The sequence below is a fragment of the Electrona antarctica genome, assembly GCF_951216825.1.
Source record: "Electrona antarctica genome assembly, chromosome: 2".
Taxonomy (NCBI): domain Eukaryota; kingdom Metazoa; phylum Chordata; class Actinopteri; order Myctophiformes; family Myctophidae; genus Electrona; species Electrona antarctica.
In genome coordinates, this window is record NC_136807.1 from 46,719,611 (window position 1) to 46,737,343 (window position 17,733).

Consider the following 17,733-nt stretch of genomic DNA (forward strand, 5'->3'; position numbering starts at 1 on the left):
TGCAGTCCCGCTCGAACACAGAGGTCAGCATCATCACACAGTGTACATTCCATCTGCCTCGCTAAGCACAACGTACTGCATACGTAGTGAAACTGAGAGTCTGAGAAACATGACCACGGATTTTATTATGTCCCATCTCCGCCAAGTATACTCTGGGGAGAGAATTGGCTAAGCATATTGTTTAGCAGGTGTATGAGTGGAATTCTTGTTGATGATAAATCCTGAATCCTAGTTGTGTCCTGTGACCTTTAACCAGGAGAGCATCTGTCTGCACAGCCAAATGCTTTTTTGGGGGTCCTTGACGCGTTATTATTTATCCCACTGCAGTTCTAGGAAAGCCCTGCTGTGATTGGCCAGTAGTCGTTGTGATTGACAGTTCTCGTTTTTGCGACCAGTCACTAGTCCTACAACTACAACCTATCTCAAACCCTCACCCTAAACCTAACCCCCCACGGGGCAGCACACCTAAACCTAACCTTAACCCATGTCTAACCAACCACTAGTCTAAACTAAGTATGCACCCCCCTAAACCTAACCTGAACGGCCTAACCTCAGTAAAACGATGCCTTCCCGGGAGCCAATCAGACACATGGTGAGGCGGGTCTACCCTAGAACGTTGGTGGGATTCATAATCACGCATCCTTGACATGAACATGAGGGTTAGCACTGATATAGCAACAGAAGCTTTTCAGAAAACTGTATTTTTTCACCTGTCGGGTGGAAACCTCATCTCTGGATTCAAATTCAAAAGTATCAAAAGTAGCAGACCTGCAAGCTCAAAATGGGTCGCTTTCGAAATTCAAGCCTCGTTTCGAGCTTGCACATCTGCTATCTTTGATGCTTTTGTGTGACGCATTAAGTAGTTCATTTACGAAAAAACTCAAAAAGTTAGAATATGGAGATAATAGGTTTCTGCCCGACAGCAACGATATCTAAAATGCAATGACCACTCACCACTATGATGTTACAGTTGGGTGCCACCGATATTGTCCCTTATCATTTGACCCATTTAGGCCTGACCTCAAAATTTAAAAAAAATCCTTCTAAATCCTCCAGTTTTCTGAAATAAATATTTTCACGATTTTTCAAAAATAGCAGACCTACAAGCTCGTAGCGCGCCACTCGGTGGCGCGCTATGAGCTTGTAGATCTGCTATTTTTCAATAGCTAAATTATAACAATGTTTAAAACACCAAAAGGGGTTCCCGCCCAAAATGGGTTAACTGTCCTTTTGCGCAGATCACGCAAACCTCAGCAAAAATAAAAGGACAATATCGATGGCCTCCAACTGTATGACCACTGAAAATGTAGATATCAGTTCATTATGACTGGTGGACCTTTATGATTCTTTTATATGGTAAAACGCTTAAGAATAGATATCAACGTTTCCTTTTGGGATATGTACAGTACCAGCAAATTCATTCTTACCAGTGAAATGAGGCTTCATGAATATTTAACTATTCTTCATGAAGGATTGTCTTTATTGACCATTTCACTCACAACACTGGCTCACAATAGGCCTACTGTAAATTCACAAATTGTATTTATTTGCATATACACAAATTATTACGATTAAGGTTTTTGTGAAACACCATTCACTAAGATTATCAAAATATAAATATGAAAATAAAATACTTAAATAGGAGAAAAAAAACCTGTGCATTTTGGTTTTGGGCCTCAACAAAGAATGGATGGAATGAAAAAGAAAAGGTATAGTTAAATAAATAATAATAGGAAAAAAAACAAATGTGCAAAATGATTTCCACAATGTCAATATTAGTCTTTTTTTTTATCCCACGATTTTGTAACCCATTTTTCACCCCTGTGTCAGTTATCTAATGTGATCCTGGGCTCTGCACACCCTCTGCCAACCTGGGGAGAGCAAAAGACTTGAACTCATGCTTCCTTGAATCATGCATGAGTGTCCACGTCGCTCCCTTACACCTGACGGTTGGACGTAGCACGGTTTGACGTAGCACGTAGAAGGAACACGTTTCAATATTAGTCTTAATCAATAATTACTTAGACATTTGCGATTGCTATTTGAACCATCAGGCTAGAGTTCTTCTTTCTCCATGAATTTCAGGTGCAATTTCAGGTAAACAATTAACCAATTATTAACCAAATATGAATGAACTAATCTTACAAGAATATCAAAACTAATATTTAGAACCGACTTAACCGAGCTCATGTAGGTTAGTCTACAGAGCTTCTAGATCCAGTATTTTCACTTTGTTTTATAATCGTACATTAATCATAATCGAGGCAGAGGTTTGACATAATTGGGATATCCTTTTAAAGTAATATCGCCCAGCCTTGTTGCCTGCCATGTTAATTGTCTATTGTTATCAAGCATGCAATGCACTTTGAATTCCCTTCTTGAAATGTGCTATACAAATAAACTTGCCTCGCCTTGCATCATGTATGTCAGGGGTTCTCAACCCGTGGGTCGCGACCCCTCGGGGGGGTCGCCAAATTATTTGAGGGGGTCCCCAAATTATTTAAAAAAAAAAAAAAAATCACGTTTTTTCAAAAATAGCAGACCTACAATAAATAGCAGACCTACAATAAATAAAAGCCACTCGGTGGCGCGCTATGAGCTTGTAGATCTGCTATTTTTCAATAGCTAAATTATAACAATGCTTAAAACACCAAAAGGGGTTCCCGCCCAAAATGGTTTAAGGTTATTGTAGCAGTCAATTTATATTGGGGGTCGGGAGGGGGAGGGGCGGGGGTCCCGAGACATTGCCAAAGCATTTCCGGGGGTCCCCAGCCAAAAACGTTGAGAACCCCTGATGTATGTGGCAAGGGATTGGGCCACAAGCTCTTAGTCTTTTCAGGGCTACGTCTTCTTTAACAGTGTCAACATTTCCTCTTTTTGTTAGTTTGTTCAGTTGGTTTCCGGGGTGTATTCCTATATTTTAATCTATATGCATTTATTGATGGTTTACTGTAGACAGGGAAGTACAAATTATGATGCAGTCTTTGATAGGAACGCTATTGTCCTTCAACGTACTGTACGACATGGCCTTTCCCTTAATGCTGCTCGGAACCGCTTTGGTATTTGTTTGTATGCCAGAAAATGTAATAAAAAATACTGATCACAAAACTCTCGGAGACACTCCAAAAGGCATTGTCAACTTTGTGGCTCCCTCCATTAAAAAGATGTCCATGCATCCCATTATTCCGCTTAGAGACTTCATTGTTCCCGTAAAGGTTAATCTGAGTTCCCGGAAGTTTTCGCCAGCTCCCGCATTACAAACGGGAAGGGCGAGGAAAACGAAAAGCTGGACAGAGCTGCAGAATGCTTAAGTCACCCAGTGAAGTATCGGCCCACAGAAACGCCACAGCTACAGCGTAAACTGTGCCTATTGGATGTGTACACTGAAGGAGAAGCTGTTGGGATTGGCTGCTTGGAGGAGGAGGAGGTGATGATGTCACATTGTAGTCCAGTTCAGCATGAGGTGGTTTATTTCCTGGTGGCGGTGGTCGTGCTGTTGCTGCGCTGGTAGAAGAGCACGTAGGCCTGGCTGGTGTAGAGTTCATTCTCTGAGACCGCAGTCACACTGTTGTAGGGACCAGGAGGGAGGTTGGGGGGGACAGTGATGCAGAGAGAGAGAGGGTGGAGAGGGGTATACAGTTCAAGGAGAATTATAATCTGATGTTAATATATCCATTAACCACTGGTACCATTTTTTTTTAAAAAGCCTTTCTCTACCACGATGTAGCTCTGAGCAGGGAGGAGGAGTTTATCGGCCGCTCGTCTTAGACGGAAGTAGCCTGGCCCCAGCCCTGAATCGCTAGCCACACCCTTTCAAAAAATATGTTCTGGCGATTAAATTAAACGAAATGAAAATTGAGTGTCAGGCTATGACGGAAGCCCATTTGGGACAATTCTCTGTGAACACAGTTCCGACATTATGTACAATATATATAGAGTTTATTTTCCCCGTCTCTATCTGTGGTTAATGGATATATACAGAATTCGGTAAGAAAACGGCTAATCCAGAATTCCGTGTCTCACAGAGCAGACGTTCTATTCAAAACTGACCTGTAGAGGGCACTGGGGAGTAACTAAAACATTTCTTCCATCTGGTGGATTATTTAGCAGAGTGCTCCCACTAAGGAAAGTACGCTTTCAACTTCATAAAATCATCATCATACTAAAGACGAGAGGGTGCGCAACCTGTGGTCCATGCGCAAGGGATCGAAAGTCCCATAGACGCATTTCCAGACAACGTCACACTGATAAGAACCTGTATGCACGTGCAGGTCGGAGGCAAAATAAACCGATGGCTCATTAGGTGCAATCTAAGTGGTCCCAGCACTGACAAAAAAGAGTATGTATGAATAGAGACGGCACCCGGATGAAACCCTGAGGCGAAATGGACATAGTGGCCGAATTTGATATTGCAGCGTGGGCCCAAACACATGAACGCGCTGGTCCGTTGACTAATGATAGTCAGTGGCAGCGCGTTCATGTGTTTGGGCCCAATCCATCCCAGAATGCACTCTGTTTCTACCCAGAATGCACAGTGAAATCGCCTCATGCGCTTTTGAGCAACTTAATGCAAGTGGATGGGAGGAGAACTCGGGTGCCGTCTCTATTCATATATACTCTAAGCAAAAATGCATCCCATCAAACTTTCAGATGCTGTTTTCCTCCCAGTGTGGAAGAAGAAGGTTTAGTGTGGATGTTTACTGTGATCTATCGCTCTTGAAATATATACCTTGGTTTATGTTGTGTCAACCTGTGTGTAAACAATACTAGCGATTCTCAAAGCGTTTGTCCCCCGAAACTCCACGTCCAGAGGGAGCGCTTCCTATCACCGCTGCTTGATCACGCAGCTGAATCCCCTCAAACCTAATTTAGACTTCACTGTGCAAAGGTGTTCGCACAGTGACAGAGAGCGGCCAAGAACAACAGACCTCCAAGCTCACAGCGGCCGTATCCGCGACGCAATGTGAGCTTGTAGGTCAGCTGTTCTCTGTGCGCAAGTGGGGTGAAGTATATATGTCTCACTATAGAGCGTCGCAGTCCCGCCCCCTACCATGGACCAGGAAATGAATCCCAATGCATTTTTCCCATAGACATTTCTTAAAGTATTTATTTAAAGACGGTTACGCCGCGGACAAAGCCAACTCGAGTCGTGACAACTCATGACAACACAAACAATATTTTGGACCAAACAAATAATTACAAAGAAGAAAAACAACAAAAAAGTGTTGTAACCTGCCGTTTTTTTCTTCTTTCTAATTATTTGTTCGGCCCAAAAAATTGTGTTTGTTGTCATGATTTGTCACGACTCGAGTTGGCTTTGTCCGTGGCGTAAACGTCTTTAAATAAATACTTTCTGAAATGTCTATGAGGAAAATGAACGGAGAATCATTTCCTGGTCCAGGGTAGGGGGCGGGACTGCGACGCTCTATAGGGTGCGTCTCTGCGTCTCACCAGCCAACACACAAGAGGAGGTTCACTGAACTAAAACCAGCGCTCCCCAAAACAACAGGTTTGGGGGTCTGTTGGGAATCGATTACATGAAACCGGCACCTGCGCGTGTAGTCTCAATGCTTGTAAACAAGAAACCCATCTATTGCGTTAAGAAGAACTCCTTCGAACGATATGAACCAGAGCTCGACAAAAAAACAAAATCAGAGCCAAAGGTCTCACCTGGAGTCATTATAGAAGCACCAGCCATCGTCCTCCAGACAGAAGGCCGTGTAGTGACCCTGGTTCACCGTCCCAGAGTGGTTGCATATGGCGTACAGGTCATACAGGATGGGGCCTGGGAGGGGAAATGGACCCAGTGAGTGCCACTGTCCCGTAAATAAACAAATACAGTAAATCAGTGGTTTTCAACCTTTTTCATGTCAAGGCCATTTATTTATTTGGCATTTGAGCCACGGACAAAAGAATATTGTGTTTTGTGTTATCGTTGGATAAGGTTTTGTCAACATTTCCGAGCTGTATTGATGTTGGTACCAATAGGCGAGATAACAGGCAAACGTTATCAACAATTCTTCTACATTCTCTAATTGTGTAGACTTCTTGTAAATTATGGAACGGTAATACAGATGTTTAATAATAATTTAACTCTTGAGAGCGTAAAATGAAACCAAATGGACCCGTACAGGTCCATTTGGGCTCTTAACCCATTTTGGGCGGGAACCCCTTTTGGTGTTTTAAACATTATGTTATAATTTAGCTATTGAAAAATAGCAGATCTACAAGCTCATAGCGCGCCACCGAGTGGCGCGCTACGAGCTTGTAGGTCTGCTATTTTTGAAAAATCGTTAAAATGTGCCTCAAATCTTTCGGAAAATTGTCATGATTTAGAAGATTTTTTTTTAAATTTCGACGTCAGGCCTAAATGGGTTAAAGATCTAATAAGGGTCCATTTTAGCTGGGGACCAACTAGAACCCCCTCAAGGACCACTGGTGGTCCACGGAACCACTGGCGGTCCCCGGACCACTTGGTTGAAAACCCCTGCAGTAAAGTATATGAAATACTTGGAGATGAAGGAAAAATAATGTTTACCACAGTCCACGGGTCCGTAAGGGCCCAGGTCCAGGCTGGTGAGAGGGAAGGACACGCACACCGTGCTTTTACTGATGGACCAGCGCGACATGGAGAAACGGTTCAGATCTGATGATGGGACTGTTAAGGCTTCATCTGTATGTGATTATGACGTTCAACCGTCATCAATATCATCATTATCATCACTTCATCTGTATGTGAGTATGATGTTCAACCATCATCAATATCATCATTATCATCACTTTGTTTTTTTGTCTATTATTTTTTTATCCCATGATTTTGCAACTCATTTTTTCACCCAGTGTCAATTACCTAATGTACTGTACATCCTGGGCGCTACACTTACTCTGCCAACCTGGGGGGGGCAGCGGACTAACCTCATGCTTCTTCTATGCATGAGGAGTCCAAGCTGCTTCTTTTCACCTGACAGGGGGGAGTTTCCCCGGCCGGACGTAGCACGCAGAAGGAACACGTTATTAATAATATAAAAGTTTCTAAATTATTCAAAATCTTTTCAAACTAATCTTTCAAGATTTCTCAAAAATAGCAGATCTACAAGCTCACAACGCACCTTGTTGATCGTCTAATTTTTTTTATAGCCGGAGTATATAATAGTGCCAAAGTGGTTAAATTGATTGTGATGTCTAACTATTAACCTGAGGACTCTCTAGAATGCCTTCAAGGCCACCTGGGGGTCCCCGGGCCCCACTTCAAGACCCACACGGTTCCAAGCATACCGGTGCTGAGCCAACCTCTCCCGCTGGCCCCAGGTGTGGCCCATTCTCTTGGCATCAAGTGTCGACGCCAGCTGTTCCCTCTCTGGGACACGCGACAGGCCAACAGCACACACACCAAGGCCCGCCCCAGCTCGATCATGATTGGTGGAAGGCCCCTCTCTATCCTGATTGGATGAAGGCCAAGTACCTTGTACTTTCTAATTTAAGTACATTTTGAAACCAATATTTTTGTACTTTTATTTAAGTACATTTTGAAATGTAAAGTATTTCTACATAGCGACATTGATACTTTTACTTACGTAAAACACATGAGTACTTTTTCTAACCACTGGTTGAGAAGGATACGGATAACGATGACCTGAGGAAACCTCTGTATGGACAGTCTCTTGGTGCACTGTGTTCGCCTCCTACACCTCTCACACATCTGACGCACGCACGCACGCACGCACGCACGCACGCACGCACGCACGCACGCACGCACGCAACACACACACACACACACACACACACACACACACACACACACACACACACACACACACACACACACACACACACACACACACACACACACACACACACACACACACACACACACACACACACACACACACACACACACACACACACACACACACACCAATTGTTAAGTGAACACAAAAATGTACATTGCAAAAGTGGCATTTCCAGAATTATTTCCATGTTATTTATTTTATTTTAACCAAACTGTAAATTAACCCTATTCTACACTTCCATTGAGACAGTCATCTTCTCACAGATCCTCCTAGAGAGGAACACTGGATATTTTAGAAGAAAATATGTCTCATGGAAAGAATGACCTATAATCTGAAGACTGAAGTAGAATTTTTTTGTAGTCTTTTATCTTTTTCTTTTCATAACTTCCATTTTGAATGTTTTTGTTGTATTTGCTGAAAGAAATCCAGAATTGTCTTTTTGTATATAATTATACAGCTGTTGTCGCACCAACATTCCGTGCCAATATTCGGCCACTTGTGTGTGTGATGAGGATGAATAGGTCTACCACATCTCTCTCTGCATTCTCCATACTCACGGGTGAATTCTCCTTGTCCAGCTTCTCCTCCTGAGAGAACAGGTCCAGGCAGTCCCTGAGCGTGACCCCCGACCCCGCCGAGCCCTTCTTGGGCAGGGGCAGCGACAGGTCACAGAACACATCGAACGTGGTGGAGTAGTGCGAACACACGGAGCAGTGCAGCGAGCTGCGCAGCTGGCCCGAGAACACGTCTGATGGAGAGGAGACGAAAAAATACTGATTGATAGCAAGAATGAAAAGACTAAAATGACGTGCCGTCTTTTCAGAATTCAAATGCAAAAAAAACACCAAAAGTTAGAATATGGTGATAAATAAGAGGAGGTATCATGCCGACAGCAACGATGTGTTTTTGAGACGAGACATGAAATCAGTACTAGGACGAACGCCCTCTCCTCCTTCAATCCTCACCGACTATTTTGCTGTCGTCCCTCTCCAGGTGCCTCTTCCACATCGCCGAGGCCTCTTCTGCAATCCTGAGAGAGTCAGAGAGGAAGGTGTCAATAAGTCATACTGCGTAGCACGGAAGGCTATAGAATGGAACAAGAAGGTATAGTGCACGCACGTCCGTGGCCCAGGTGCAAGACAAACAGAACTAGAAGAAGTGCCCCTCGGGGCACAGGTCTCCACCAGGATTGATATTTGGATAAAATCTGAAGGACTAATATAAAAAAGTGTTGCACATAAATGGTGGCGCTAGAAAAAGCAGAATTGAAAAATGCAGGCCAGACGTTTTTCCTTGGGCTGTAGGGAGTGTGCATACAAAGTTTTATGCAGATCGGTGAAATTATGGACGCGACTCTGCTGATTTGAAAAATGTCAAGTGGCATTTCTGCCTCAGCCTAGTGGGAATATGCGTGCACAGTTTCACCGCAATCGGACACTGTGTTGATGATTTGCGGCATTTTGTACAAAACAGGCCACACCTGAAAACTTTGGAAGCCAATCTTAGCAATCTTAGAAAAATCTGAAAGACCCGTTTTGTTTAGTGGCTAGAGACTGTGTACCAATTTGCGTGATGTTTGGGGCAGAGGTTCAGATCTGGCATCCAGGGAGTGTGTGTGCAGTGTGGCTGCGATCAAGCCAACGGTGCCAGAGATTAGCTGTCCACAGACGGACACACGGACGGACGGACACACGGACGGACGGACGGATGGAGTGCAAAACATACTCTCGTCATGCCTTCGGCTGGTGGAGACAAATATCAGAAAGAGTGGACATATACGTATATGGCCTGATGAAGATGGAATACGATCGAAACGTTGACGAACGATAAAACTTCAGGGGAGCATTTTAAGCATCACCAGTGTGGCAGTGTGCAGTCTATTCTACTTTTAGAATGCAACAAAACATATCATTATTAAATGAATAAGCATTTGAAATGCTGACCTAATTTTGGCATGTTTCTGTTCTTTCTCTATGGCGGGCCGTCTGACGTACGGTCGTCGGTTGATCTCGGTGTGCAGCCTGTCCAGTAGGAACCTGAGGAACTCCTGAGCATCCTGCTGACTGGGGAGAACACACATGTTACCTCTGACAACATCATTATATAATGTACCTCTATTATGAACCTATTAGGCACAAGTATTATATTAACTTCTCCAGAAGAAAAATGTTAATGGATGGTAGTTTAATGGATGTATTATACATCATTATACTGTATTTTTAATAGGATTTTTCATGAAGTAAAAGCATGAAATTAAAACATATCCTTTGTATACTTTGGTAAAGTACATTTGTGCATGTTTGATGCCTTCAATGTGGTTACAATTAGGCTATATTTGTTATTGAGGATGCATCCACCCAGTTGGGATGCAGAAGGGGGTGCAATGCCCTGCTTGATCATACTACAGCGTCACACAACAAAACTGCAACTTTTTTGCTATTTTTTTTAAGTAGAACCGTTTTGGACATGAGTTTTCCACATGACAATATAGAGTTATAGACGATATACTCATATACAGTACACCAAAAGCGTCTTGTTGATGATTACGAGCCAAAGAACCGGTTTTAGTGCCATTTAGCACCATTTGTTTTTAGAGTGTTCTAATATTTTCCACAGAAATGTTTGATAGTACGGACCAAATGCCACACAGACAATATAGAGGGTATGCGCATGCATAAAGTGAGTGGCAAATCGAGTGGCAAAGTGAGTTTAACGTTGTTTAACACCGTTTAATGCAAAACAGATAGGACATTTCTGTTTGGGTGTATGGGCTGTCAAGGCCAGAAAGATGTTTTTTGCCACTCAGTAGACATTCACGCATAACTTCCGGGTATGATGATGATGTCACGTGCATACCCTCTATATTTGGGCAACAAGACTAAAGACTAATCTAAACTTGTTTGGTTGATGAAATATATAACTATAAATAAATAACTGAATTAAAGTACAATTGATTACATACAGGTTGCATTTGCACAGCTATATACTGTCATCGGGTAATGCCCCACAGCCCTGCCCAAGAGGTCAAGCATAGTATATCTTTATTCCAACCTGTAGCCACTGAAACAAGGCACTGCTTCTTTGAAGGTAGTGTAGAAATGTCGAGGGTTGACCACTGTGTCTTCACCGTTCACATCCCAAAGGCCTGCCAGCACCTGAGAGAAGGCTGCACACAGGAACGCAACGACATTATTATGTCTGGGGGAGAAAAAGTAACTGACGCAGCAAGGGAGGGGAGGGGAGGGGAGGAGAGGGGACTGGGGAGGGGAGGAGAGGGGACTGGGGAGGGGAGAAGAGCATTAATAACACTAAATCTGGCATGGGTCTAGACTCTAGAGGCACATGCACCTACCCAGTGATGGAAAAATGACTCACATTTGTTACTTAAGTAAAGTATATCAATACACGTAGAGATACTCTGAAACAAGTACAAAATATGTAAAAGTACAATATTTTGTATCTGAGATGTAGTGGAGTAGAAGCATTTTATGTAGACATAGCACTCTATACTGACCATAGTTTCATTGTACAGATATTCTACTGTTAGGCTCTTAAGGTAACAGATTCAGATTCCTTCACGATTTTGGGTCGGGACGGATTTCTGCCGTATCTTGCCTGTCGGCAGGATGTCAATAGATAATCTGGACGTTATCGATGAGGAATAGGATTGTGAGAAACCCGACATGTTTGGTCGTTCACAGACGGATTTAATCAGTCGATAGAGAAGAGGGGTGCGGGTGTGGGGTAAAGGCTCTGTAGAGCACCCTCATTGGTTCTTTAGCTTGTCAATCAAAGAGACGGAAGTGTAGCTATAGAGGCGGGTTTGTTATTGTCTGTAGTAGGCTACTGTTGCCTTCGAGAAGTGACGGGTTATTACGATAATAAACATATGCATAGGCTACTAAATGACTGCTTGTATGGCCAACACTGCTGTTTACATGCAGACTCGCAGAGGGTGGACAGAACTACCCATGCATGTGTGCGTTTTGTACACATATATAGACCTATAGGCTATTCAGCTAGCCAATCATGCTATGAGCTGCAGGGATAGCATCTCCGTTTTTAGTTTAGATTGACAGATTTGAAGGCATACAAAAGTTAAACATGAGTTTACTTATGATCCTAGATGACTATTTCTATACATTTTATGTATTAAATGGTAAATGGTGCATTTATATAGCGCCTTTATCCAAGGCGCTTTACATAGATTGTGCATCAATTCACCCATTCACAGTACACACATTCATACACCGATGGTGGAAGAAACCATGCAAGGCACTAGCCAGCACATCGGGAGCAATTTGGGGTTCAGTGTCTTGCTCAAGGACACTTCGACACTAACTCTGGGGGAGCCCGGGTTCGAACAGGCAACCTTGCGGTTACCATCCAGCCACTCTACCCCTGAGCCACCGCCGCCAACACCATGTGTTGTCCTTGCTTACTGTAAGGCACTATAAGTAAAAGTATTTGAAATTGAACATACTCAAGTAAAGTACTAGTGAGACGCCTGAGGGCGAGAAGCACACATGCACGCATCCGCCTCGTTGATGGCAGACTGCTGGGCTAGCGCTGGCGCTTTGGCATGGGGGGTCAGATCAACATGGAATGAATTCTGTACTGCCCATATAAGGAGCATGTCTTGAGTGTACAGGGTTTGATGAGGTCAGATCAACATGTGGAATGCCAGAACAGGTCAGCTCCATACATACAGTATATGGAGATCTAAGGTTACAGGGTAGGGCCGGGCCTTAATTTTCGGGCCTGTTGAGAATAGTTTAGCTTCCGGGTGCGGCTGCACTAATAACTTTGGGGCGGGCCCGTCTAGAGTTTGAAGCTTTAATGGACAGGTATAAGTCAAAAGGGAGACATTCGAAGAGGAAGGATGGATGGGGAAGGATCAACATATGGAATGTCAGAACAGGTTCTGAAATATATCCATATATGGAGATCTAAGGGTTTGAGGTTTGAGGTCAGATGTAGAGTTGCTGGCCAATAGTGATGACATCAGGGATCTCCATATATGGGCTTAACTGCGACAGCAGGTCGCATTTACTATGACATCAGGGTCTCCACATCTCCATCCCTGACGATGTCACATGATGTCACGAGATCTGGGCACCATATATGGTGCCCGAGTCCCGACACACTAACTGACAGGAAATGCTCGATTCCATAGTTAACTGCGACCTTCGGTCGCAACAAATACCTCAACATTCTACTCAAGCACAGTACTTAAGTAAATGCACTTAATTACTTTCCACCACTGCACGTACCTTCCATGAGCTTTGCGTCCTCTTTGGAGTATCTCTCCTGCCTGTAGGACTTGAGGAGACAGTAGTCTCGTAAGCCTTGTGTGTGAGATAAACACTGGACGACTGCATTCAGGAAACACTAAGACAGGCACAAGGAAAAGAGCATAAGTGTAAATGCACGTAATAAAAGGCAAACCAAACCGGCGCTATTTTGTGAACATCCCAAAAGGGCATGTCTTGTTGAGCCACCCCCCCCCCACAAAGACTTACCGTGTTTCCAATATTTCTAAGGCCAACTCTTCCATTTCCTAAGTTGAGCTGCTCTTTCTGTAAAGGTAGAGAAGACAGGAAAGATATGAACCCATGTATTTATTTCACCCTTTGGACCTCTACAACAGGGGTTCTCAACCCGTGGGTCGCGACCCCTCGGGGGGTCGCCAAATTATTTTAGGGGGTCCCCAAATTATTTTCAAAATAAATAAATAAAATTTTATTTTCACGATTTTTCAAAAATAGCAGACCTACAAGCTTGTAGCGCGCCACTCGGTGGCGCGCTATGAGCTTGTAGATCTGCTATTTTTCAATAGCTAAATTATAACAATGCTTAAAACACCAAAAGGGGTTCCCGCCCAAAATGGTTTAAGGTTATTGTAGCAGTCAATTTATATTGGGGGTTGGGAGGGGGCGGGGCGGGGGTCCCGAGACATTGCCAAAGCATTTCCGGGGGTCCCCGGCCAAAAACGTTGAGAACCCCTGCTCTACAACAGGGGTCTTGAACTGGGGGTCCTTAGAGTTACAGGGGGACCGCAAAATCTTTCTGTGATAGGCACTTTACTCTTTTTTGTTTTTGAGGGGCGCTAGCCCCTCCTATACGCAGGTTTAATGTTTGTCTTTAGTTCAATGTTTGTTTTGTAAACGCCATTGACAATGACGGGAAAATGTACGTCATGTGTCATTTACGTCATATTGTCTCTTTATTGTTAATGGCGTGTAATGTTTGTGTTTGTACCGTTTGTTTTACATCACCATTACATCACCTAGACTTTAATATATTAGCGCCCCTCACTTCACAAAGGTGTGATTTTTTTTACACATTAACCATTTGAACCCATAGCATCCCTTTTTGAAGGGAACAATCGCAAAAAATCGGCTAGCTGATCTCCAAGCTCCAAGCGTCATTGTGAGCTTGAAATAAATGGAAAAAAAGTTATAATATAATTATGTAGTGGTCAGAGGCCAGGGTCCCTGCTTCATCTCTCTAGCTCAGCCAAGGCAAGGGTTTGCCTATAAAACGTTGAAGACTTCATTGCTCTAAAACGAATCAATTAATTTGCCATGTTTGACTTCTGTTTCTGTTTTTCTGCTAGTACAGACAGTACTACTGTATGCCTTTTTGACACTTTCATCTGACCCGTTCCTGTACAATGTAATTCTGCCTGTCCTTCCTCACCTGTGTATGTGTGTGTGTGTGTGTGTGTGTGTGTGTGTGTGTGTGTGTGTGTGCGTTGCGTGCGCGCGTGTGTGTGTACACACAACATGCAGAAATGCTAGGACAGATTTAGCCTACTTATCTCGTTATATAGCCATGGAAGCTATAAAGGAGGCCAACCTCTATCGTCATCCTATTAGTAGTACTGTGACAAGTGCCTAAACACGTGTGTTGAAGAAGTGTGTACAGTAGTATATGCACGTGTGCTGAGCCGCTATAATTACTTCACACACAATTCAGAGGTATCCATTGTGAACGTCGCGTGCACACGTGCGTGTGTGGGCTGGGGCTCTGAACAGTTTTCAGTTAGTTTACCGTATAACATTTTGCCTCCTCCTCCTCAGGGGCCTTTTTGTTCTTTCCCCTCTCCCTTTCAGTTTCAGCTCCACCTGAACGGAGCTGAACGTGAATCCCCCCCACCGCCCACCCCTGTTTTTCCCCTCACTGTAGCCTATATGTTTCTTTTCCCTTTTTACCTCCTTTATGATGAATTCCTGTTCTGTCTATAGAAGTGTCTATTTGTACGTCTCTAAATGTTTTGATGATTTGAACATGGTGGACCCTATTGGAAACAAGTGTAATGCTTAATTGGGTCGTCCACTCACAGTTAACAGCCTTTGTATTGAGTTTGTGCTTGAAATGTACTGTAATTCTGCTGTTAACTGTTAATAAATTCTTCAATCAATCAATCAATCAAACCTTCCCTCTTTTTATTCGTGGGATTGGGATCCATCCATAACGTTCCATCCATCTGCCACTGTCTCTCCTTTCGCTTCGTATTAACACAGACCATGTGTCTTGTAGTAACACAAGACAAACTAACCAATCACGTATTGATTCTTCTAAAGAAAAATCTCATTACTCTCATTTTGACCAATCCCTGGCCTCTGATCACAGAGAGCAGGAAAAAGCACGTTGCATTTTCAGTTTACACTACAGAGAAGTGAGGTAAATGCAACGCATTAGAGGAGCTATGGACCAGAGCTAGGCTGCATGTTCAATCAATTATTCCATCAAAGCAAACGGAATAAACAATATTAGTTTGCCTCTTCTACAAAAATACGTACAAGTTAGCGTTCTCTTGTATCATACCATACTACTTGTATCATTTTCCACCACGGAGTAACCAGGACAGTCAAGACAGGCAGTGTCGGTAGGCCAATCACAGGCAGGCGGGGCGTCACCATGCCTATGCTCGGACACAAACGCCTGGACCAGAGCTAGTGACAGTGTCAGCCCAGCTAGACTGCAGTGTAGCAGCAGTCTGGCAGCTACCTGCAAGCAGTGTTGGGTCAGCTACATGTAGCTTAGCTTACCCAACATTGGTTTTAATTATTATTATTTTTTTGGGGGGGGGTTTACCAGTAAGAATTGAGGCTTGAATACCTGCACGTATTGTGGAGTAAGCAATAGGTCTATTAAAGTTAATTGATAGGCCTATTATTAGCTATGATTCATTGTTATCTGCAGTGTTGGGCAGGTTGTAGCTGACACAACACTGCAAAACAATGAATCATATTAATAGGCCTATTAATTAATTAATTCATTAATGCTTACTCCACTATACGTGCAGGTATTCAAGCCTCAATTATTACTGGGAAAAACCCATCAAATAAATAATTAAGACCAGTGTTGGGCAAGTTAAGCTACATGTAGCTGACCCAACACTGCCTGCAAGCAGGCATCACTGACTGTGACAGACTGTGTTTATACTAGTCTACTTGCCAGCCAGAGCTGCCAGCCCATAGACCTAATGAAAGCTAATTATTAAAAGTGAATATTCAGAATTTAAATGCATGTTCTGTGTGGATACATGTGTTCGTAAATGTTCTATTTATTTCAAATAAATAGCCTACTGTAAGTAATCTTTGTAATCCAATGGATTCAGTGTCCTATAAATCCTATGAATCAAACCAAAATGACCCCACCAGGAGTTTAAATATGGCTATTTCTGGTTTCGAAATGTGTAAATGTCAGAAATGGAGTCAGCATCCCCAATAACCCCCAAAACCACTACAATATTGTCAACATCGGCCAGAAGTGAACAGCGCACATCTCAACCTCTCGAGCTAAACCCTCCTTGCAGGTTGCACCGCTATTACCACTGTTCATTAGTGTCACAGTCATCACATTACTCAAGGTTTTAACCTATTACAACGAGGAAAACATCTGTCACGATTCACTTTAGATTTAAGCGTTTTATCATTTATCTGCTATTTTTCTTTTCTCTTTTTGACAAATCTTGAAGGAAAGCGTGAGAACTACTGATTTGGAGGGCGTTTGTAGAATCGGCCTCAGGTCAAAAAGAAAAAAAATCAATGGACAGAAAAGAGATAGCTGTCTTAGGACTAGGTCGACCTCTAGAGGGGATTGTGAGGTGCACCCCACCACACACACACACCTCTTTGTCGGCAACCAGCAGCAGGCCCATGAGGGACGTGTAGAGGACGGACTGGGAGATGTCGGCCGTCTCCCTCTGGAGGCCGTTCTGGGACACCAGTGTCCGACACAGGGCCTGGCACGAGCCCTGGTCCACGTTCACGTCACTGGTGGCTCCGGGCATGATGGCTCTGTTAGCGCTCGGTCCGGACCCTATGTCAGATGGTAGGACTAACAGTATGGACCCTATGTTAGGTGGTAGTAGGACTGCCACACTCTAGACCCTATGTCAGGTAGTAGAACTGAACAGTCTGGACTCTATGTCAGGTATTTGTAGGACTAACAGTCTGGACTCTATGTCAGGTAGTTGTAGGACTAACAGTCTGGACTCTATGTCAGGTAGTTGTAGGACTAACAGTCTGGTGGTATGGACTCTATGTCAGGTGGTAAAAGGACTGCCACAGTCTGGACTCTGTGTCAGGTGGTAGAAGGACTGCCACAGTCTGGACTCTGTGTCAGGTGGTAGAAGGACTGCCACAGTCTGGACTCTGTGTCAGGTGGTAGAAGGACTGCCACAGTCTGGACTCTGTGTCAGGTGGTAGAAGGACTGCCACAGTCTGGACTCTGTGTCAGGTGGTAGAAGGACTGCCACAGTCTGGACTCTGTGTCAGGTGGTAGAAGGACTGCCACAGTCTGGACTCTGTGTCAGGTGGTAGAAGGACTGCCACAGTCTGGACTCTGTGTCAGGTGGTAGAAGGACTGCCACAGTCTGGACTCTGTGTCAGGTGGTAGAAGGACTGCCACAGTCTGGACTCTGTGTCAG

The 17,733-nt window shown here is 43.7% G+C and overlaps 1 protein-coding gene across 1 annotated transcript; it reads right to left on the bottom strand.

Moving 5' to 3' along the window:
• Positions 1–1,457: 1,457 nt before the first annotated feature.
• usp21 (ubiquitin specific peptidase 21) lies at positions 1,458–17,094 on the bottom strand (the record flags this gene model as incomplete). Its single annotated transcript, XM_079522187.1, has 12 exons — positions 1,458–2,406; positions 2,781–3,565; positions 5,671–5,785; positions 6,539–6,646; positions 7,621–7,699; positions 8,348–8,538; positions 8,756–8,820; positions 9,734–9,853; positions 10,842–10,956; positions 13,064–13,181; positions 13,313–13,369; positions 16,933–17,094. The coding sequence occupies 11 exons, from the start codon at positions 17,092–17,094 to the stop codon at positions 3,469–3,471; spliced, it is 1,227 nt and encodes a 408-aa protein (XP_079378313.1). The 3' UTR covers positions 1,458–2,406; positions 2,781–3,468.
• Positions 17,095–17,733: the final 639 nt, after the last annotated feature.